This window comes from Microtus pennsylvanicus, chromosome 15, assembly GCF_037038515.1.
Source record: "Microtus pennsylvanicus isolate mMicPen1 chromosome 15, mMicPen1.hap1, whole genome shotgun sequence".
Taxonomy (NCBI): Eukaryota; Metazoa; Chordata; class Mammalia; order Rodentia; family Cricetidae; genus Microtus; species Microtus pennsylvanicus.
In genome coordinates, this window is record NC_134593.1 from 17078094 (window position 1) to 17101514 (window position 23421).

The 23421-nt window shown below is 36.7% G+C and overlaps 1 protein-coding gene across 5 annotated transcripts in view; it reads left to right on the forward strand.

Annotated features, from left to right (window-relative positions):
- Zmym2 (zinc finger MYM-type containing 2) overlaps positions 1–23205 on the forward strand; it is a 71261-nt gene extending 48056 nt beyond the window's left edge. For 4 of the 5 annotated variants that reach the window (XM_075949455.1, XM_075949453.1, XM_075949457.1 and 1 more), the window contains 13 exons: positions 3268–3433; positions 4259–4293; positions 5893–6022; positions 7295–7410; positions 8463–8634; positions 10762–10887; positions 11764–11858; positions 14282–14450; positions 14920–15071; positions 18318–18432; positions 18990–19241; positions 20471–20591; positions 22363–23205. In XM_075949455.1, the coding sequence (XP_075805570.1) occupies positions 3268–3433; positions 4259–4293; positions 5893–6022; positions 7295–7410; positions 8463–8634; positions 10762–10887; positions 11764–11858; positions 14282–14450; positions 14920–15071; positions 18318–18432; positions 18990–19241; positions 20471–20591; positions 22363–22555 (1842 nt within the window). In that variant the 3' untranslated portion in view covers positions 22556–23205. The remainder of the gene's footprint in view (positions 1–3267; positions 3434–4258; positions 4294–5892; positions 6023–7294; positions 7411–8462; positions 8635–10761; positions 10888–11763; positions 11859–14281; positions 14451–14919; positions 15072–18317; positions 18433–18989; positions 19242–20470; positions 20592–22362) is intronic. The other variant, XM_075949456.1, reaches the window with a different exon arrangement.
- Positions 23206–23421: the final 216 nt, after the last annotated feature.

Below are 23421 nucleotides of genomic sequence, written 5' to 3' on the forward strand. Positions count from 1 at the left end.
TGCTTCTGTAACCTGCAGAATACAGAGAATGTTTTCTAAGAGTTTACCAAATCCGAAAGCATAGACTTCTCTGGAATTAACAAACGTTTCTCATTTCTCACTCTCCCCTCTGATGGTAATTGTAATGGTTCCTGTTTTTATGGATAAAGATGTGTTTGTTCCTAGTTACACACACACACACACACACACACACACACACACACACATACACACACACACACACACACACACACACACACACACACACACACACACACACACACAGAGTAGTGTTTAAATTCACAGTTCCAAATTGCTGTGTCTTTTGCACCAGTACAGTAATTCTTATGTAAAACGCACAAACCTTTCTGTAATATTCACAATAACATTGAGAGACTATCTAGAATTGAAATAATTTTATAAAATATTTTTAGTATTTAAATTTAATAATGAGATTAGCTGTATAGATCAGTGCTTACTTAGTAGGTGGGAGTTTGATGCCAAGTACCACAAAATAAATTTCATTGAAGCATTTAACATTATGCTTTCAAATTTTCTTCTGGTATGCTGTATTAATTACATTTCTGTTATTGTGATAAAACATCATGGCCAAGGTGACCTATACAAAAGTTTATTTTGGCTCGTGGTTCCAGAGGGTTAGAATCCATAATGTCAGAGTTCAGGTTGTTGTGGTGGCTGGAGAGAGAGTGCTGAGAACTCAGTGTGGGTTGTAAGCACAAAGCAGAGAGCAAACTAGAAGTGGCAGGTGGATTTTACCTCTTCAAAGTCTGCACACTGACTGACTTCTTTAAAGCAAGGCTACCTAAGACTCTGCTACCAACTGGGGATCAAGTCTTCAGATGTGGAAACGTGTGGCATTCTCATTCAACTATTCCATATGCTTTTTACTTAGGACATTTCAAAAATTCTACATTTTCTGATCTTTGCAGTAGTTGCTTCTGTATTTAGAGACTTACTATAACTGTCTCTTAAGTTAATATTAAAAAATGTGCTGATATATAACCAAAAAAATTAGTAAAATTGGTTTATCTGAATGTAAGTGTTACACACCTGTAATTTAACTTGACCATCTGGATGGCCAGTTGGATGCCAGCCTGAGCTTATATAAGAAGACCCTGTTAGGAAGATGGCTCAGTGGTTAAGAGCATTACTTTTGTTGCAGAGGATCCAGGTTCCTTTCCTAGCACCCATGTTGAGGCTTATAACGACCAGTAACTCCAGTTCTAGGGCTTTGACTCTTCTGACTTCCATGGGCACTAGGCATACACATAGTTCACAGACTTACTTGCTACTAAAATACTTAGTTAGATACATAAAATCAAATAAATAGAAGTTGACAGCCTTCACAGTTCTGTTTATGGCCTTAAGCTTAGAATTGCTGGTTTTGAGTTCCCACCCTTCTAGTTTGAAAAAAAGTAGAAAATTTGTTTTTTTATGTATAATTGATATTAATCCTGCCCTGGTTTTTTTGGACAGAGTGTTTTTAATATTTTTAAAGAAAGGAGCTAGATGTAGGAAAACAAAGTATATAAGATTTTAGAATGAAGGACTTATTCAGATTTTGGGATAAGATATTTTTAGTTAGATGTGATAAAAACTATAATTCTAGCACTTGGGATGTGGAAGCAAGATAACTGATGGGGTTTGAGGCAAGATTGAACATCCTGATACCGCCTTTTCAGAAAGCCAGTATAGTACGTATGCTATGGAAATTTGTTAAATTTTACACAAACTGAGTTTTGACTTAGATATTAAATTGACAACCATTTTGTGTGTTTTACTTTTATTAGGGCTTTTATTTTCTACTTAATTTATTTTCTGTTTGCCAGTCTATCCTGAGGTCATGATAAAATACAGATTTTGACTTGGCTTTCTGCTGGAATTCTGTAACTTTCTTTTTAATATTTGATGTTAGTCAGATCTTTTCCCCTGTCCATTTTGCAGGGCTGTTGTAAGAACTGTAGATAGTAGGTCAGTGTTAGGCTTTTAATCTCAGGTTCTCAGTGAGGGGGTAGTCAGGCTGCAGTTTCAATTGGTTTTCATTAGTGCTCTGACTCATTGTAAGTGGTTGTAAACTTATTTCCTTTCTTATGATTTGATTATAAAAAAGGACAAAGAATCTGAAACATTTCTTTGATTTCAAGTAGTCTTTTGTTGATAAGAGTTGTACATAGGAACTGTTTCCATTATTTTGTAGACTAGGCTGGACATATGTATTCAGAGTGCTGTGATTAAAGGCATGTGCCACCACCACCTGGCTTCTGATTGGATATCTTGATAAATTATTTAATTTTTTTTTCAAGTAAATATTGGCTCTTTTAAAACACATTTTCAAAGTTCTTCTCAGAAAATTAAACTTTTTTTTTAAAGTTTTATAGTAAATTCACAGAAAACAAATAATTGAGTTTTCCATAGTATAAGAGCTTGCTTCAGAATTATTCTGGTCTTCCTACAGGTGTTGTTCCTGTTTATTGCCCAGTGTTACCTTGAAGTGTATTCAATTAACTAATTTTCTTTTCTTTGAATTAAAAGAAAATAGTCTGGTCTTCTATACTTAAGCATGGAAATCTGCTTATTGTAGGAACTGTCCAACCAAGATAATATAATTTCTAGAGACTTCTACTTGTTAGGATTATGATTCTCAAAAAATGGCTTATGCCACTATTGTTTGGTTTAAGTTTTTGTTTTGTTTATTTTTATTTGAGTCAGGATCTTGTTATGCAACCTAGACTTGTTGTATAGCCCATGGTGGCCTCAAACTTGCCAACTTCTTGGCTTAGCCTGCTGACTGTTAGGATAATTTTTGTGCCTACCACCATGCTCAGTTTCAAAATTATTTTCAAGTAAATTCTATCAGTTTTTGTCTGATCATGCTCATTTAATTTTTAAAAAATGATTCATGTGTGTGTGTATAGGTGCACATGCCTGCACATGGATACCGTAAGAGAGCGTGAGATCCCTTAGAGGTACATTTGTGGGTATTAATAGGATCCTCAGTTTTACGGATGCTAGAATCAGAACTCCAGTCCTAATGATTGCACAGCAAATACAGGAATTGCTGAGCCATCTCTCTAGCCATTATTGGGTTTTTTTTGTTTGTTTGTTTTTTGTTTTGATTTTGGTAATATAGGATTGGATTTAGTCTTCGTATGTGACCTACAATTTTAATTTTTGCTTTGATACCATTTCAGTACTTTCTCATCACTTTTGTCAGCTAATGTGTATGTTAACATTTACAATGTCTGAGCACTTTCCCTTCTTATTAAGGCTGCGAGATGTGACTGCTGTAAATCCCAAGGCACCCTTAAGGAGCGAGTGCAGTGGCGTGGGGAGATGAAACATTTCTGTGATCAACACTGCTTACTACGTTTCTACTGTCAGCAAAATGAGCCCAATATGACTACCCAAAAAGGACCCGAAAACCTACATTATGGTATGTATTGTGGCCACTTAAAGACTTTTTTTAAAATAAATATTTATTTATTATGTATACAACATTCTGTCTGCATGTATGCCTGTAGGCCAGAAGAGGGCACCAGACCTCATTACAGATGGTTGTGAGCCACCAAGTGGTTGCTGGGAATTGAACTCAGGACCTTTGGAAGAGCAGACAATGCTCTTAACCGCTGAGCCATCTCTCCAGCCCCCCACTTAAAGACTTTATATTCTTTATTTTTCTAGTTTTGAATTCCAAGCATTGATAAATAAGCAGTTGATTTGAAGATAGTTATTAAGACTGGGGCATGGATCAATGGTAGAGAAAGACCGTAGGTTTTATATAACTCTAGTAAGTCTCCCATTGGAAAAGGTCAGGTCTCTCGTAGTTTATATATGGATGGAAAATAACAATTGAAATGAACCCCATACTTTCTCTAGGTCCATTGCTTATCTTATTCCCTTTTAAAAACCTGTATGCGGAAAATATTGGACATCATTGAACTAAATTAGAGAAATTAAACTATTAAAAACATTTTAAAAATAATCTATCCAGATAAGAAGCTTTCTTAGCAGATTATGTACTATTTGTGGCCTGGAAGGAGCAACAACTTTTAGAAATTGTGGCCTTTTATTTTACTTAGCAGTATTTCTTAGAATATTTTGTATTTGGAGAGAGCAAAGAGGAAAATCAGCTATGCTCATCTCCATTTTTTTGTACTCTTTGTTTAAATTTGGAAATCGGTAAGATTTAATGATACATAGAGATTTAAAAAATGTCAAGAAAGTGTTATTTGTCTTATTTTAAATGTTTGTTTTTTAGATCAGGGCTGTCAGACGTCCCGAACCAAAATAACAGTAAGTATTTTTTCAGTTCAGTGCTGTGATGTGGTTTACAGTATGAGTGAAAAATAGTTAGGCTGTACTAATATCATCATGAAAGGTTTTTACTTTGTTGAAATAGTGGAAAAATTCAGCTTACTAGTATCAGAAACATAAAAGGAACATAAAAGTGAATTGTTGATGGCCTCTATCCAAATGGGGATTTGAGTTGACATAGCCGTAGCTTTGAGATGATTGCTTGCTCTCTCTTTCCCTCTGCCTGTCGTCTTGGAAAGTATGGATGGGTCAGTGGTAAATAGTCAGTAGGACATTGTCAGGAGGATCAGTAGGAAAAAGTACATGAGAAGTACAGAGCAGCACATTAGGGTCCATCCTGATAGGGATGTCTGCGAGCATAAGGAAAGTGAAGCTAAAAGCAGTGATTTAAAGATCTCGTAGTAGAGTCTTTTAAACCTGAAAAATATGTACATAATATACTCCAATCCTTTTTTGTTTAGTCTTTTTCTGTCTTTTGGTACTATGCAGCAATCCTTAATTATCATTTTAAGAATTTTATAGGTTGATAGTGGCCATTTACATGTAATGATTACTTGAGAGCTTAGGTAGTGTTTTGCCATACCTTGAACAGTGGGACATTGATTGCCTTCAGTATGTTGACTTTTCTGGAATTTATAGCATCCTTGTTCAAATGAAGCTCTGTGCTTGAAGGAGTCATTTGTTTCCATCCTAAAAAGCCTGTACTAGCCCTAATTGTGGTCAAGATGATGATGATGATGATGATTTGTAGTTACTAATTTTTAGCTTCAGCAAAGATCACGTATCAGATTTTCAGAACTGTGATATCTAGACTCCAACTCAGAAATTGTGATTTAGAAAGTTTACTGGGTAGTTTTAATACAAAAGCAGAGAATAACCAAGAGATATAACTCTTCATGTCCTTGGACTAGGATGCCATTATGGCTGTTAAGACCTGTGTCTTACAAAGCTGTTTTCTTTGCATTGTAATATTTTAGCTCTGTATCCATAGTCAAAAGTCAAGCTGAGCTGTTGTTTTGTTTGGAGTCAGGATCTGGCTGGCTTAATAATTGATAATTAAGAGATAATTGTTTTCATATTTTTTTCCTTAAAACATGCTTATCGGATCTCTGTGAGTTTGAGGCCAGCCTGGTCTAAGTTCCAGGACAGGCTCCAAAGCTACAGAGAAACCCTGATTCGAAAAACCAAAAAAAAAAAAAATTAAAAAAAAATCCTATTTATAGAAATGAATGAATTCTGCTGCTGGGTAGTGTTTAGAGTAAATTCACATTGACCTTTCGAGATTAAGACTGATGAACTAGTAGTAATAGCTTTTGGTTATACTTTTCCACTTTTTTGTGAAAGTAAGTCCCTTTAGGACTTGAAAAACAGATAATGCCTTTAATTCTAACACTCTGGGGGCAAAAACAGGTAGTTTTAGGCCAGCTTAGCTGCATATTGGTTTCCAGGCCAGCTAGAGCTACATAGTAAGACCCTTTCTCAAGAAAGAAAAGAGAGAGGAAAAGTGGAAAGAAAACAGATTATTGGTATCAGGATAAAAATTAAAGAAATAAAATGTGTCTCTTTGCTTCTCTGTAGGGCTCAGCACCACCCCCTTCTCCTACACCAAACAAAGAGATGAAGAACAAAGCAGTTCTTTGCAAACCTTTAACAATGACAAAAGCAACTTACTGTAAGCCTCACATGCAGACCAAATCTTGTCAGACAGGTAACTTAGGAACTTTTGATTTATATCTCCATCTGCTTAGACTTTACTGAACTAAAATGTGTGATTTTCTAGGGTGAAGACTACAAAATAGATTGTTAAGACATTGTGTCCTTTGATTTTCTTCTGTGATTTTTTTTCTTTTTTCTGTTTTTAATATCACCTTGGGAATAAAGCATATTGTTTAAATTACTTGTGATCTGTTAGTAGCTGATTAAAGACCCAGAGTATAGCTTGCTAAAAATCACACAATTTTATAAAACTTTTCTTGGATTGGGACCTACAATTGCTTAGTTCCTGTTGAGAAAATGATTTTGTGGTCTATAACAATGATAGTTCTGTTTCCTTCTGGTCAGAAAGATATTAAATAATTTTGTACTGATTTCACATCTGTAGTATTAATTCTTAGTTTTCTTTTGAGTTTTGGGGAGGATTCTATCTTGCTGTGTACAGGTTTGCCTTAAATACAGTCTTCCTGATTGCTGGGATTACAGGAGTGGGCTACTGTGCAGCTCAATGTTTGCTACATTTTAATTGTTGAAGTAAATAAACTGAGGGGAATTGCCAGAACAGTCTGCTGGATATTTTTTAAGGATGTGTGTGTGTGTCTGTGTGTGTGTATGTGTGTGTGTATTTTCATTTTTTAAAAAGGTGTAAGCTGTGTTTGTTTTAAGTTAGAACAGTTGTTGCAGAAAACAACAGAAAGTTTTACTGTTTAAAGTTTATTAAATCTTACAGAAATTAGAAATTTCTCTTTTTCAAAATTTTTTGAGACAAGGTTTCTCTCTGTATCCCTGGCTGTCCTGTAACTTGCTCTGTAGACCAGGCTGACCTTGAACTAACAGAAATCAGCCTGCTTCTGCTGGAATTTATGGGATGTGCCATCACCACCCTGTAGCAATTTCTTTTAAAATGAGTACAAAGTTATTTTCCTTTGTTGTCCAGTTAAGTTCATTATGAAACCAAATAACCAAAGAAACAAAAAGCCATTGTGAAAAATGAAAAGTCATGCTTGGTGTTTCTATGCTTTTAATTGCCCTTTGGGGAGACAGAGACAAGAGGATACCTATGAGTGTAAGGCCAGCTTGGTCTGCAAGCAAGTTTATAAAAACAAAGAGCCATTATTGTGGCTCATACCTGTATTCTGAGGATGCGAGAGGCTGAGGCAGGAGGAGCACCAGGAGTTCAAGGTCATCTTGTGCGTAGAACAGTGTGATATTATGTCTCAAACAAAGCAAAACACATGTTCTTTTTTGCCTATATCTTGTTTTGCAGATGAGAATTGGAAGACAGAGTATGTCCCAGTGCCTATTCCTGTACCTGTCTATGTGCCCGTGCCTATGCACATGTACAGCCAGAGCGTTCCTGTCCCTACCACAGTTCCTGTTCCTGTGCGTGAGATTCACCCTCTCATTCTTGTTTTTGCAGGCAGTTTGGGATGGTCCCTAGCTGCTGGTACTGCTGTACCTGTTACAGTTACTGTGACAAAAGGGACTTATAATGCAAGAAGGAGCTTCATTTTGGTTCATGATTTAGGAGGGAGGGCATGGAGGCAAGAGCATGAGAGAGCTGCTGGTCTTCCTGCATCTCCAGTCAGGATGAAGACAGGAAGTAGGGCTAGGTTATAAAACCTTAAAGCCTGACTCAAGTGTCATTTCCTCCAAAGAGGTTTTCTTCTTTCTAATGATTCCTCAACCTTTCAAAGCAGCACCAGCAGCTGGAGACCAAATGATCAAACACACGAGCATATGAAGAGCAGTTGACATTACACCCAACAGAAGCCATCTTTTTTGTTCTTCCACAGTTAGATTTTTGTCAATTTCCTGTTATCATGATGATATTTGTTTATATGGTCATCTCAAAGAGTTAAGTTGAGCAGATGAGTGTATGTACTGTGACATTGTTGATTATACATTTGAATTCATCTTCAAAAGAAATGTTTTGTGAAACCATAAGGTTTAGAAATGAAACATAGATTAGAGTTTTTAGGTTTTTTGATTTATTTATTATTATGTATAGTGTTCTGCTTGCATGTATGTCTATAGGCCAGAAGAGGGAACCAGATCTCATTATAGATGGTTGTGAGCCACCATGTAGTTGCTGGGAATTGAACTCAGGACCTTTGAAAGAGTAGCCAGTGCTCTCAACGTCTCAGCCATCTGTCCAGCCCAACTAGAGGTTCTTAAAATGTTCACTTCATTACAAATCACCTGTAATATGCAGAATAGTGTATTTGAACTTAGCTTTTTTTTTCTTAATTTTTATTTTTTAAAGTATATATTTTGGGATTTCCTTGCCATAGTACACATCTTAGTTTTGATATGTATTCTTCCCAAAGATTTTCTTCTTTAGTGTATTTATATAGTAATATATTATGCATTTAATTTGTGGAAATTTCTTTTATTCTTTAATATACCTAACATTAAATGCTTTGGTTAATTAGGTGCCCATTCCTGTGTTTCTGCCTGCTCCATTGGACAGCTGTGAGAAGATTCCTGCCACGGTTGAAGATGTAAAAAGCAAAGTTTCTTCAGATCCTCTTGATACAGAATTGCTTACAATGCCAGATATGATGACTGAAGATGAGGGGAAAACAGAGGCATCCAATGTCAACAGTGAGCCATACTATATCACAGTTTGTCAATAAGTGGTTTGGGGAATGGGTTCTGTGCATTGTCATTGTTACAGTACGTACAGACGAATCTTGTAACAAAACTTAATATGGGAGTAGGAGAAGGAATTATATCTAGCAGAAGTGTATTTTATATTAAGAGATACACACTTTAGCCTAGCAGTTAACAGCATGAGCTGTTGTTGTAGAAGACTGGGTTTGACTTCCAACACCCACATGCCTACATTTGTCTACAATTCTAGTTCCAGAGGTTCTCATGCCCTCTTCTGGCTTCACAGGCATAAGACATGTAAGTGGGGCCCAAATACTGTAATGCATGCAAAACACCTGTAGAATAATAAATATTTTTGAAAAGAGAGATACACATTTCACCTTGATCCAGGTATGCTCTAATTCTAAGATTAATTTCCAATGAAATGATTGTTCCATTTTTTTCTCTCTCTCTCGAGATGGAGTCTTGGTATGTGCTTTGGACAGAAACTTTTGGACTGAAGAGGGTCTCTAGCCTCACCCTCCCAAGTAGATAGATTATTTTTACCTACCACCACACACTTACTTGTGCTCTCAAAAATATCAAACATTTTTAAAAGGTTTATTTATGAGTGTGAGAGCTGTATCACTTGTGTGCCTGGCACCTGGGGAGGTCAGAAAATAGTGTTGTGTCCTCTGGAACGGAGTTACAGGTGATTGTGAGTCACCATATGGGGTAGGAACTGAACCCCGGTTCTCTGCAAGAGCAGTCATTTGCTCCTGATTCCTGAGCCACTCACTCCCTGTTTTTTTTTTTTTTTAATAGTAATAGAATTTGATTTGAACTTCAGTGGAGTTATTTTTCTTAGTAACTTGTAGATTTCCAAGATTTTATTTTATGATGGATACTTTCCAGTATTATTCTATTTCTTACATGAATTAAATATAATTTGCTTTATCTAAATCAGAATTTATTCCACTTTCTGTTTGGATACTGTTTGCTACCTAATAGATAATTTGTGGGTAGTTCTGTTCCTTGGAATATTTATTCTTACTCCTAGCCTTTAGGTAATATTCAGAATCCCTTTTTAGTCCTGAATTACCTGATTGCCTTTACACTAGAAGACAATTGTAGCAGCAGTTTTGTAGTGTTGTTAGGGGATCGTAAAATTTTAGTGGACTATAACTAGTGGTATGGTTTTTGTTTTTAATTAAAACAAAACTTAATCACTTACTCGCTATACTCGGGAGTGTGAGTTCTAGTTGTGCCCAGTACATGACATAGCAAGATTCCGTGGAAAAAGAATGAGGAACCATATCATCAATCCTTTATAAGAATGTCATGCTGTTTTGTGAACCCTTTGTTCTCTATTTGCATGCATTTGTCTTACTTCTCTGTCTGGAGACCAACCATCACTTTGCAGTACATATTGAATAGAGTGCATTTGTAACTATACAACATCAAGAAAGTTAAGCAGCTGATCCAAACAAATATGTTAATTACAAACAAGTATATACTGAGTTATGTGGAAGCTTGGTCAAAATGCAAAAAGTTTGTTTGAAAATTTTAGTTATTTACTTTTATAAATTTATTTCTGACAAGGAATTGCTTTTAAGAATATTTACTTGTGGAAATGGCTCATTTGGTAAAGTGTCTGTGACACATGTATGAGAACCTGAATTTAGACCCTCAGAACTCAATGGGTCACACTCAGTGGCTTGTGCCTATCACCCCAGTGAAGGGAGAAGGTAGAACTAGGAGGAAAGGTGGATCCAGTAAACAAAGAAAAACACATCAATCTCTGGTTTCCACATGCATGCCCATCTGGGTGGATGCACCTATGCCACGCTAGCAAGTATATACTTGTCTCTCTGTGTCGATGTCTGTCTGTCTGTTACACAAACACACACAGAAAAGTACTCTTAAGATGGGCATTGTTTTAGTGTTCTAACATTTATTTATTTTTTGAGAAGGGATAGCCAGAATGTATAGTATTAAAAGTTTCCAATTATAGTTACAAATTTTATAGTAGCTTATTTATTAAGATAGTTATGCATTTCTTTCTTTGGCAGATTAAGTATAGATACTGTTGAATTTTTTTGAAACTTTAATTTCTAATAAAATATTGTTTATTTACAGGTGTAATTATTGAGACTGACATAATTGGCTCGGATCTCACAAAGAACTCTGACACAGATATACAATCCAACATGCCTGATGTACCTTATGAACCAGATTTGGATATCGAAATAGATTTCCCTAGAGGTACTTAAATACTGCTTTATCACTGTTAAAATCAAGTTATAGAGTTGTACTTAAGATAACTAATCATCAATGTTAATGTCATTACTCATTGTCTCCATTCTTGTGGGGATGAGGGATGTGCTTTTCATCCTCTGCTGTTTTCCACCTAGCCGTATCCTTCATCCTGTTCTTCCTTTCCCATCGACAGCTTAATTCATTACAGGAGCTTTAGACACTAGAGAAGAATATAATACTTGTTTCTTTTCAATTCAAAGGTCCTGATACTGTTGGGGTGGAGGTAGGGATCAAGATAGGGTTTTGTTCTATATTCTGGGTTGGCCCCTACTCCCCTCAGTCCGTGCCTCAGCCTGTCTAGTGCTGGGATCATAAGTGTGTCAGCATGTCGAGTTTGATAGCATTTTTCTTAATGTTGAATTCGTGTTCAAATGAAAAGACTATATTCTGTCTCTGGGTTTTTGTTATTTGTGCTATAACATATTCCATTGCTTCTTAGCCGTTATAGACTTTCTAAAGTGAATTCCATAGCATGCTTTCCTTTTCTCATTTTCTCCCTAATTTTGAGTTCCTATTGAGGGAAATATAAAGCATGCTATGAAAAAGAGTTAATAGATTAAATAGGATTGGCATTTTAGGTCTTCCAACTAAAGTTTTAGTTGTTTACTTTTTCTAGTATCATAGAGTTCTATGAAATTTATGTATTGATACTTGTTGATTTATCTAAACTCGGACTTCTAGTCTTGTGCTGCCTAGCCTACCTCAAACTTATCCTCACATCTGAATCATCATTCATGCCATGTGACTATTCTTTATTGCTGTGTTTGTGTAATGTAAACCTTTACTGTTCTATTTACAATAAAAGATTTTCTAATTTGTCAGCTGCAGAGGAGCTTGATATGGAAAACGAGTTTTTGTTACCACCTGTTTTTGGAGAAGAATATGAGGAGCAGCCCAGACCTCGATCTAAAAAAAAGGTACAGAATTTGTTAATATTTTTATGTCTCGTAGTCACTTAGTATCTCTATAGCAGCATCCCAGACAGAGAAAGATGCATTGTTTTTTTGTGCTTGACAATATAGGAAGATAAACGTTAAAAATGTATCTTTTTTTAAAAATATTTATTTATTGATTTGTTATGTATACAATAGTCTATCTGTGTATATGCCTGCAGGCCAGAAGAGGGCACCAGACCTCATTACAGATGGTTGTGAGCCACCATGTGGTTGCTGGGAATTGAACTCAGGACCTTTGGAAGAGCAGGCAATGCTCTTAACCATTGAGCCATCTCTCCAGCCCGTTAAAATGTATCTTAATACAAGGTCAAAATAGAAAGTAGTTGTCTTAAAAAGGAAATTCAACTCTGACAATAATAGAGTATTTAGATTCTAGGTGAGCATGGTGGCACATAACTAATCACTGGTAGGCTGAGGCAGGAAGGTTGTCTCAAAAAGGAGAAGAGGGAAGGAATTGATGGTTTTCAAGGGTTAGTTTTTTCATCATTATTTTTCATTAGGTTAATCAATACAGAAGAGGTATAATTTATCCTTTTCTTCTTTCCTTTTCTTTTCTTTCCTTTTCTTTTCTTTTGGTTTTTCAAGACAGGGTTTCTCTGTAGCTTTGGAGCCTGTCTTGGAACTAGCTCTTGTAGACCAGGCTGGCCTCGAACTCACAGAGATCTGCCTGCCTCTGCCTCCCAAGTGCTGGGATTAAAGGTGTGCGCCACCACTGCCCGGCCTATAATTTATTCTTAAACATGCCAGCACAGAGAGAAAGACATGTTGGGATCTGGGGATATGTATCTCAGTGGTAGAGTGTTTGCCTACCATACAGGAAATCCTGGGTTTCATTCTCAGCACTACATAAACTGGGTGTCATGGTACATGCCTGTAATTCTAGCAGGAAATTAGAAGCTGGAGGAACATAGGTTTGAGACCAGCTTGAGATTAATGGCATACTGTTTCACACCAAACATCACCAAACAAATGAACAACAACAAAAAACCCCTAAAATAATAGAACAAAACAATAATAAAACAAGAAAAAAAACTAGATATGAACCAGACAGTTTGATCATTCAGACATAGAAAATCTAAATTTGTTTAATATTGTATCAACAACTTACTGTTTCTGACTTTGAACACAAGGCCAGATCAAAGGCATTGTAAAAAAAAAATGACTTTCACAAATTTATGTCGAAAGAAAGAGCTAAAAAAGGGAGTGAGTATCCATAGTAGGATAAAAGTGAGCTCTTATTTGACACCATACACAGACGGGTGTGGTGGTGCACACCTTTAACCCCAGTACTCTGGAGGCAGAGGCAGAGGCAGAGGCAGACAGATCTCTGAATTGGAGGCTAGGCTGATCTAAAGAGCAAGTTCTAGGACAGCCAGGATTATTCCACAGAGAAACCCTGTCTTCAAAACAGAACAAAAAAACCTTTCCAAAAGACACTATACACAGCCATTAACTGAAATGAGTCATAGTATTAAATGTTAGAGCTAAAAATAGAAACTTAGGCCTATGTCTTCATGACCTTTTGGGCATAGTGAGCTTGAGAGTATCTGGGCTAAATACGGGTACCCTTTCTCACAAACAAACAAGCAATCAACTTTACCATCAAACATTGGAAGGAAGGGACTGGGGTTGTGACTCAGTAACGGCAAATACTTGCTTAGCATGTGCATGCTCCTGGATTTGATCCTCAGCACTAATAAGAAAAGAAAGGAAACAAAGAACAGTGAAAACCAAGTAAAGAGTACATTTCTTTTTTTCTTGTTTTGGTTTTTCAAGACAGAATTTCTCTGTATAGTCCTGGCTGTCCTGAAATTCAGTCTGTAGACCAGCCTGGCCTTTTAACTTTGAGATCTGCCTGCCTCTGCCTCCCAAGTGCTGGAATTAAAAATGTGCACCACCTCTGCTTATCTAAGAGTAAGTTTAATTTTTTTTACTTCTTGCATTTTTTGGGGGGTGGGGTTCGAGACTGGGTTTTTCTGTAGACCTGCTATCCTGAAAGTCACTTTGTAGACCGCTGGCCTTAAATGCAGATATCTACTTGTTTCTCTCTCTTAAGTGCTGGGATTAAGAGTAAATTTCTGATATGTGGAAGTTATTAAAAGATTTCTCAAGTTGACATTTAGAACCCTTCTATTATTATTATTTATCTTGTATTTTTCATTAATTCTAATTTTATTATGCAAAGTAATTTGTATGGAAACATTCATGGAGGTAGATTTCAAGAAGCAGTATGGATAACTATCATCAGTTGTCAGAGTATAAGCCAATTCTCACACAAATAAATACAGTTCTTTTTTAGTTGTCTTTCTTCAAAGATACCTTGTGTAGAAGTCATGGAATAATGTAGAATAAAGGAAGGATTTACAGTGCTATTTTATTGCCAGGGTACCAAAAGAAAAGCTGTGTCAGGATACCAGTCTCATGATGATAGTTCTGACAACTCGGAATGCAGCTTTCCTTTCAAGTATTCATATGGTGTAAATGCATGGAAACACTGGGTCAAAACTAGGCAGCTTGATGAAGATCTTCTGGTATTAGATGAGCTAAAATCCTGTAAGTGTTTTTGTTTTGTTATCACAAGTTCTGTATAAAAATCTTTTTTCTGTAATTAATTAATTTTAATATTTTTAAATATTTAATGTCTTGTTCTCCCCTAAGATTTATTATTTAATGTGCATGAGTGTTTTACCTGCATGCCTGGTGCCCACCAAGGCCAGAAAGACTGTTGGAGTTCCTGAACTGTAGTTACTGACAGTAGTGAGCTGCCATGTGGGTGTGGGGATCAACCTAGATCCTGTGGAAGAATGGTCATTGTTCTTAAATCACTTTGTCGTCTCTACTCCAGTATTTAATGTTATTTTTGTCTCTGTGTATATGTTTGTGAATATATTCCATGTGTATATGGGTGCCTGTGAAAGCCAGAAGAGGGCCTCAGAGTTAAAGCTGGAGTTAAAGGCAGTTATGAGCTGTCCAACATGGGTGCAGAGACATGACAGTTGCTGATTATTTTATTTCTTTTTAGCTAAATCAGTAAAGTTAAAAGAAGATCTACTCTCTCATACCACAGCTGAGCTCAACTATGGGTTAGCCCATTTTGTTAATGAGATCCGACGACCAAACGGAGAGAATTATGCACCTGACAGCATCTATTACCTCTGTCTTGGTATACAGGAGGTAAGTTTTTGAATACAATATTACTAGGAAAATTTGTGGTAGAGTTTGTAGATACCAGTGTGCCTTTGAAAATTTAAGGGTAGAAATTTTTTTATTTAATTTGTGTGTGTGAATGTGTGCACATGTGTGTTTGGGTGCTCACAGAGGCCAGAGAGAGTGTCAGATACCTTTGAGCTGGTGTTTGCGAGCCAGATGTGGGTGCTAGTATCTGAACTCTGGTCCTCAGGATTGAGCAGTACTCTCGGGTGTGCCGTTTCTCCAGTCAGGTTTCTGGAATTTCTTTTGGTTTACCAAGAGAGGTAGAATTTAATTTCTTTGGAAATAACTAGGGTATATAAAAGGTTTTCCTAGGTACTTTGTGGTTTTCTATAACATAGTATATATGTTCCTTACATCTTCAAGTTCTCAGAACTGTGTTTCAAAACAAAAAACAATAGACTTAACTGCACTTTTTCATGTGAAAACAAAACAAAACAGGATCTCACTATGTATCCCTGACCAGCATGTAACTCACAGAAACCCACCTCTGCCTCCTGCATGCTGGAATTAGCACATGCACCATCATCCATAGCTTCATGCATCTTAGGTGAGGAGTCTTAACAGTGGTGTATGTTTGGAGATGACATCACTTCTTAGTGGTGGCTAGACTGTTAGCTACAGAATCTTTAGAGTTGCTGATGTTTCTGTGTAAGTACAGGGTATAAGTATATGTACTTAGACCACAGTAGCAATGTACATGCCCTTTGTTTTCAAAAGACAATATCTTTGACCAGGCAAATGTAATAATCAACCATTTTTTTTGTGTAAAACAGAGCAATAGGGTTTGGTGGGAAGGAAGAGAAAGTTTTAGGCCTTTTTAAAAATCCATTTCTTTATTTTTGTTGTGTTTTAGAGTCTGTATGAAATTTTTTTTAAAAAAGCATCTTCCTAAACATATCCTAAAAATGAGCTTCTAGTGTTTTTGGTTGCTTGATTGGTTTAGTTGTTATTGAGGGTTTGTTTGTTGTTGTTTTAGTAGTTTTATTCTTTGAGAATTTCATAGTAGATTTGGATAGATTTCTCTATCCTCAAACTCCCTAGCCTCCTTAGACATTAACTTCATTTCATTCCAGAATTTCTTCAAGCATTTTACCTTTGAGTATTTTATAGGTAGATGTAGTCAGAGTTTATTTTAAAACGTTGCACCGTATTATTAAATTAAGAAATAGTAGGGCAATGGCTTGTGTAGCTAAAGTTCTATACAGGTGAGTAGTTTTGAGTAATTACTAAAGTATAAACAGCCAACTTTTATTCTTGAGACTTTAAGACTGCATTATTTATATACTATAAAAATAATATTTTTGAAGTGAACTTGAGTTTTACTAATCCTTCATTTTAGTTTTTCCTGTTTACTGGACATTGACATGTTTTGGAAATTGACATACTCCTATTGCTAAATTACATTTACTAACTGCTACTGTTTAATTTTCTATGTATCCATGCTAAGTGTTTGGATGTTCCTATTACTATTTTCTATTGTTCTGATGAGGAGAGATGTGTTTAGTAGCTTGTCCAGGTTAGTAGCTCATAAGTTTTGAGTCTGGACTGAGTATATTAGTACTTGGGAGGTTGAGGCAGGCTCATCAGTGTGAGGTCAGCCTGGGCTTCATAGGAAGACCCTGTCCCCATCCCTTATCTCCCCCCCCCCCAAAAAAAAACCCAAAGAAACAAAACAAAACCAAAAAAATATCACCACCACAACAAAAGAAAAATCAAGTAGAATCTGATAATTTGACTTAAAAAATCATTGTAAACCAGGCATGGTACGTGGTACATGCTAGCATATGTGAAGCAGGATGGTTTTGAGTTTGAGGCCAGACAGAATGGGCTATGACGGAGTCTATCAAGGGAGGCCACTATAATATAGTTTGCTCAAGAATTTGAAATATTTATATGGTACTCTATCCAAAGAGTATTTGTAGCACAGTTTTTGGACATGAATTCTACCCAAGTATCTCAGGGAAATGTGTAACAATGAGGTGAGGAGATGTCTCAGTTGGTTAAGTGCCTCTAGTACAAGCATGTGAACCCGAATTTGAATACCCAGCACCTATGTAAAAAGCCATGTGTGGTGGTGTTTGCTTGTAATCCCCAGTGCTAGGAAGGTGGAGAGAAGGGGCTAGTAAAATCCATGTTCAGTGAGAGACCCTGTCTCACAAAAACATGGAGAAGTAGTTAAGGAAGATATTCTTCATTCATCTCTGGCCTCCACATGCTTGTGCGCGCACACATATTACAGCATGTAAACACACGTTACACAAATGTGTACACAGCATGAAAGACTTTAAATTGAATTTTTTGAAATACAGGTAGAAATTCCTAGACAGAAAGGATGAGAGGAGAATGGTATCCCCAGAAAACAGAGTTAGTCAGTTTCCCAGGAACCATGTTTAACATGGCGGGATGCCAGGTGTGAAGCACAAAGAGTGATGGTGAAGTTACACCATAAAGGGCCTGGGTTCTTTTCTAAGTTGTTTAGTTTTCAGGTGAAAAGGTTGTGTCTGTTTTGATTTCTGCTGTACTGGAATTAATGCCCAGGCCTTTGAGCACATTAATCAGGTGTTCCTCCCTTGTGCTGCAACTGTGGTTAGGTTCTCGGCTTTTCCAAAAGCACAACCATATACACACACTTTGGCAGAGGAACAAGAGAGCACAGGGAGTCAGCTCCTCAGTGTTTTCCTTTAATCATTGATTATTCCTTAAAACGCTTAGTTTTTTCCATATGTGTTATAAACTGGAGTCATTCTGTATTTTGTCTGACAGACTAGTGAGTGTGTGTGGGTGTTTGGTGTGGTGTGTGCGTGCGCAGCATGCATGTGCGATGAAAGCAGTGCGTGCCACACTACACAGGTGGCAGTCAGAGGGCAGTGCTGAAAAGTGGGTTCTGAGATCCTTCCTTGGGTTGTCAGGCTTTTGCATGGTAAATACTTTACCTGCTAAGCCGTTTCTGTGACCCCAGACTGATGATTCTTATCCAGTTTTTACATTCAGGATTTTGTGTTATGCTTTTCAGCTTTGTGTACTTTAAGCAGTGGTTGATTGGTAATTTATGCCTTTTTAGTTTGTACACACATAACCAAGGACAGAATCTCGTGTTTTACTAGAATTCTTGCTTTTATTAAACATAAAACTTTTCTTAAGAAATGAAAACTATAATACATTCAGTGTTTATAATTAGCTGGTTTTTCTTCAATAATTTTTTTGTAGTACTTATGTGGTAGTAATCGAAAGGACAACATATTTATTGATCCAGGATACCAGATGTTTGAGCAAGAATTGAATAAAATACTCCGAAGTTGGCAACCAAGCATCCTTCCAGATGGTAATGCTGTTTTAAATATGTGTTGATAGTTAATAATGGAATTGTTATTTTTACAGAAAGTATGTTAAGTATAATTAGGAAATAATTTAAATTAGAGCGTAAGATGTTTGTGCCTATGCATTCATTTGCAAATACATGTAGTCAGTAACTAATGTTTGTGAAGAGCTTTGTAAAACTTGTGACCCACTTTCTTTGAGTGTGAAGCTTAGATATTTATATCTTAAGACCTACAATAGATAGATTCTAATGTGAAGAAATTTATGAGAATCACGTGTTGTTTTCAAGAATTATACAGATTTTAAATTGCTTTCTGATCATAATGTGTTTGCCCTACTGAAGGACTGTACTTTATTCTGTGGATGGTGGTTCCATAGACTGTTTACCAACCTCTATATTGTTAAAACAGCTAATGTGGAATTCTGAGGTTTATTCACATTGATGTAATGTGCAGAGCGGATTGGCATTTGACTGTTTTAAATTCATTTTATTTCTAGACGGTTAAATTAAAACTGTTTGCTGTATTTATAATTCTTTTAAAATAGTTCTCTTTATTTAAGGGTCAATATTCTCTCGAGTTGAAGAAGACTATCTCTGGAGGATAAAACAGCTAGGATCACACTCTCCAGTAGCTCTTTTGAACACCCTGTTCTACTTTAACACTAAGTATTTTGGCCTGAAAACAGTGGAGCAACACTTAAGACTTTCCTTTGGCACTGTGTTTAGGCATTGGAAAAAAAATCCTTTAACAATGGAAAATAAAGCGTGTCTTCGATATCAGGTGTCTTCCTTATGTGGAACAGACAATGAAGGTAGTGTAACTTTAAAATCAAGATTGATTTTTTTTTTCCTGTGTGTGAATGTGTTTTGCCTGCACAAATAATATGTATGTACCACATATGTGCAGCGTCCGAGGGTTCCATAAGATGGTATCAGATCTCCTGGAACTGGAGCTTTGAAGGGTAGTGAGTCACCATTGAGGGTTCTGGGAACTGAACCCAGATCTTCTGCAAGAGCAATAAGTGATCTTCATCTCTGAACCTTCACAGGCGCTGATAGTATAGCATCTTTATTTTGAGATTGCCTGTGGTGGGCAATCTTTCAAACTTTCTTAAGTCCACTTCAGGCATTCATTAAGAGCCTAAACACAATTACTTTCATAAGACACAACAAAATGTGCCGTCTTCATTCATTCATTCATTCATTTATTTTGAGGCATGGTCTCACCTATGTATCCTTGCTAGTCTGGAATTTCCTGTGTAGACTAGGATGGCCTCAAACTCCTAAATATCCATCTGCCTCGATTTTCAAACTTTAACTTCTTAAAATGTCTTATTTATTTGTTGTATTTTGTTTTGTTTTGAGATTGGATTTCTAATTTAGATTGGCCTTAAATCATATAGCAAAAAAATGACCCTTGGAACTATGATCTTCCTTTCTTTGCTGAGTACAGGCATAAACTAGTACACCTGTTTTTATGCTGAGTTGGGCTTCAACTCAGGCATCAGGCATACTAGGCAAGCATTCTACCAACTGAGCTATATTCACAGTCTCTCAGTTCCTTTTTTGCAAAATTAAACATTACCAGAAGCTACCACATAGAAAACCCTGAAGGGAATCTGATCCTATCTTGCTATGGGTAAACAGTTTTTCCTTAGAATTGGTTTTGGGGGTCTAGAGGATAACTCAGTAAAACCAGTTGCTGCACAAAGTCTGACCACCTGAATTGGAATTCCTGGAGCCCACAGAAATAGCCAGATGCAGGCAGTAGGTTGCATCTGTGATCTCTGCCCTCTTTGTGGAGAGGAGAAGAGAGGCAGAAACAGGAAACTCATAAGCCAGCTAGCCTGGAGTATGCAGTGCAAAAGCAGAGAGGCCTTGCCCAGACAAGAACTGACTTTCAAAAGTCCTCTGACCTTAACATATGTGCTGTGGCATACTGTGTCTACATTCATACACATACCATACATACACATATATACAAAAAGAAAAAAAAGATTGGTTTTACGAGTCTGTCTTTTGTTGTTGTTGCTTTTTAAAGATAAAATTGCTACTGGAAAACGAAAACATGAGGATGATGAGCCAGTATTTGAGCAAATTGAAAACACAGCCAACCCTTCTAGATGTCCTGTGAAAATGTTTGAATGCTACTTGTCTAAAAGGTGAACATTAATGATATTTGACTTTTATTTTGTAGTACTGGGGAATTGAACTTATGACCTCATGTATCCTAGATAATTGCTCTACCGCTGAGCTACATTCTTAGTCTGATAACTTAAGTTTTAAGATGTTTGTATAAGTTGGTTGAATTTAATAGAAGTGATGGTATTGTTGGGCAGTGTGGTGCATACCTTTAATCCCAACACTCAGAGTGAGTTCCAGGACAGCCAGGGCTACACAGTGAAACCCTATCTTGATTTTTTTTTTTCTTTTTTCTTTTGGTTTTTCGAGACAGGGTTTCTCTGTGGTTTTGGAGCCTGTCCTGGAACTATCTCTTGTAGACCAGGCTGGTCTCAAACTCACAGAGATCCGCCTGCCTCTGCCTCCCGAGTGCTGGGATTAAAGGTGTGCGCCACCACCGCCCGGTGAAACCCTGTCTTGAAAAACTAATATATACATTTCTCCCTCCCTCCTTTCCTCATCTCTTTCCCTCTCCCTCTCTTCCCCCCCACAAAAAAGTGACAGGATTTTAACAATTTTCGAAATTTCTCTCTTCTTGCTTAAATGGAATTTTATATTCCAAAGTTATATTCAACTATAACTTCAGATTCTCTTGTGAAATAGATCCCTAGCACATACACTTTAGGGTTCCAGTCCATGTTAAGAAATCACTCTTAAAACTGTCACTCCTGCTGTCATCTCTGTTTTAGAGAAGTAGAGCAGTTCTGTTGATTGCCAAGCAGGGGCTTAGGCTTTCTGTTTAGAGATAACTATTTTAGGTTTTTGGATATTTAGTCTCTATTTTATCTACTTGATTGTCCCACTACAACTAGAAAGAGACCTTATACTGTACAATAATAAGTTCACAGTACATGGCTTTATATAAACAGGTTGCTGAGCATTGCCAACTTCTAGTGCAAAGGTAGATGTGTTTAAAAGTGGGCACAATGTGTAATGAAAAAGAGATGAAAATGAAATACCTAGATGTGAATGAGAACAATTTTCTAAAGACATTCTTTGGGAGGTCCCCATTTGCATGACTGCTGTCTTCCCTGTCTGAAACTCGCAGGCTCCAGGAACTGTTTCATTTTGAGTATTGTTTTAAATAAGCACTCTCACTTTCAGAAAGTGCAGAGTTAGGTTGTACTTTGTAAACAGCTTCTCAAATCATAGTGTGGCTTCCTGGGTGGCTTTCAAGAATTTGTAGAAGTATGAACTTCACCTCTAGCATGCCCATGTTTCTAACTGTGGTGTAAGGTTCGTTTTCTTCAACTCTGTTCTGGAGTATCCGTTTAATTTCATGGATTTCCAGTGTTGGCAACTATTTGCATGATGGGAATTCCTTTCTCAGTGTTGTCTTGTTAGTATTTAATATTTATTCTCTCGTTCAGTGCTATAAGGCTTTTTATGTGTTGCATATTTTAAGTCATATTTTTCACATTTCATTTTTCTGAAACGGACATGCATCATTAAGTTAATGCATTTGAGATTATAATTGGCACCATTTTAATAATGACTGAAATAATAGTGTATATATTAGTGGAGTCTTGGATTCTATGAAATACAGGATTTAAATTATAGTAGGGGACTAATCCTACTTTTTTATCACAATTACTTAGAGAAGAGTTTACCGATAAAACATTACTGCAGTTAATGAGGCAGAAGGCGCTAAGCATATCTGTTGCTGGGGGCTGAGTTGTTCTTGAAAGAAGTAAAGCTATGGTGACTTTTGTTGTGTTTTGTGAAATTGACCTTTTCTCTTTTCCTCCAAAGTCCACAGAATCTTAATCAGAGAATGGATGTTTTTTATTTGCAACCAGAATGTTCTAGTTCTGCAGATAGCCCCGTGTGGTACACATCTACTTCCCTGGACCGGAACACGCTGGAAAATATGCTTGTACGGGTTCTTCTAGTGAAAGATATTTATGATAAAGACAATTATGAACTGGATGAAGACACAGACTAAAAAGGACCGTTTCAGAAGCAATGGGATAACACAGCATTAGATAGTCATGCTGCTAGATCTTTACAGGAAAACATTTCAAGTTTACTCCTTCTGTTTTGAGTTTTGTAGCAATGTACCCACACTGGGTATTACCATGTAAATAATCTGTGAGTGAAAGTTGCCATTATTCTATGTAGTGGTTTTAGGATACTTAACAAATACATCAAATTCTTTTTTATTATTATTTATTGATTAGGTATGTTTGTAACTTTTTACATTACAAAATATGAAGAGAATGTGCCATGTATAAGTTTTTCTTGTTGCACTGCTCTACTGTTGCAAAGCTCCCTCCAAAAGGGCGTGCTTTTACTGCGTTCTTGACCAGACGGTTGTGTATGGGTAGCACTACTCAAGTTTAGAACTTGCAGTGTCTTTCGGAATTTTTAAAATAAACTGTAAACTAATAGGCTGGGTTTTTTTGTTTTGTTTGGGTTTTTTGTTTGTTTGTTTTATGTTTTAGTTACTGAAGCCTTACCAGGTTATGTAGAGAGATACCATCTTCTGTACCAAAAATAGACAAGAGAATGCTGTCGATACTGGTGTTCTGTAATGTGAACCTATGCTGGTGAAAACAACTTTATGTTCCCCTTATTAAAACTTAGTGTCCTTTTCTCACTTGTGACTTTCTGCATCACCCCATCAATAAAAAAAGTGTGTATATACATACATATATACATAAATATATGTAAGGAGAGAGTGACTGTAACCTGAAAACAAGATTAAGACACTTTTCTTTGTAGAGTGTCTGGTGACAGTGTAAGGCCTTTTCCATGCCGACCGTCAGTATATGGCTGCCCCCCACCCCCCAAGGGTACAGATCATGCTGC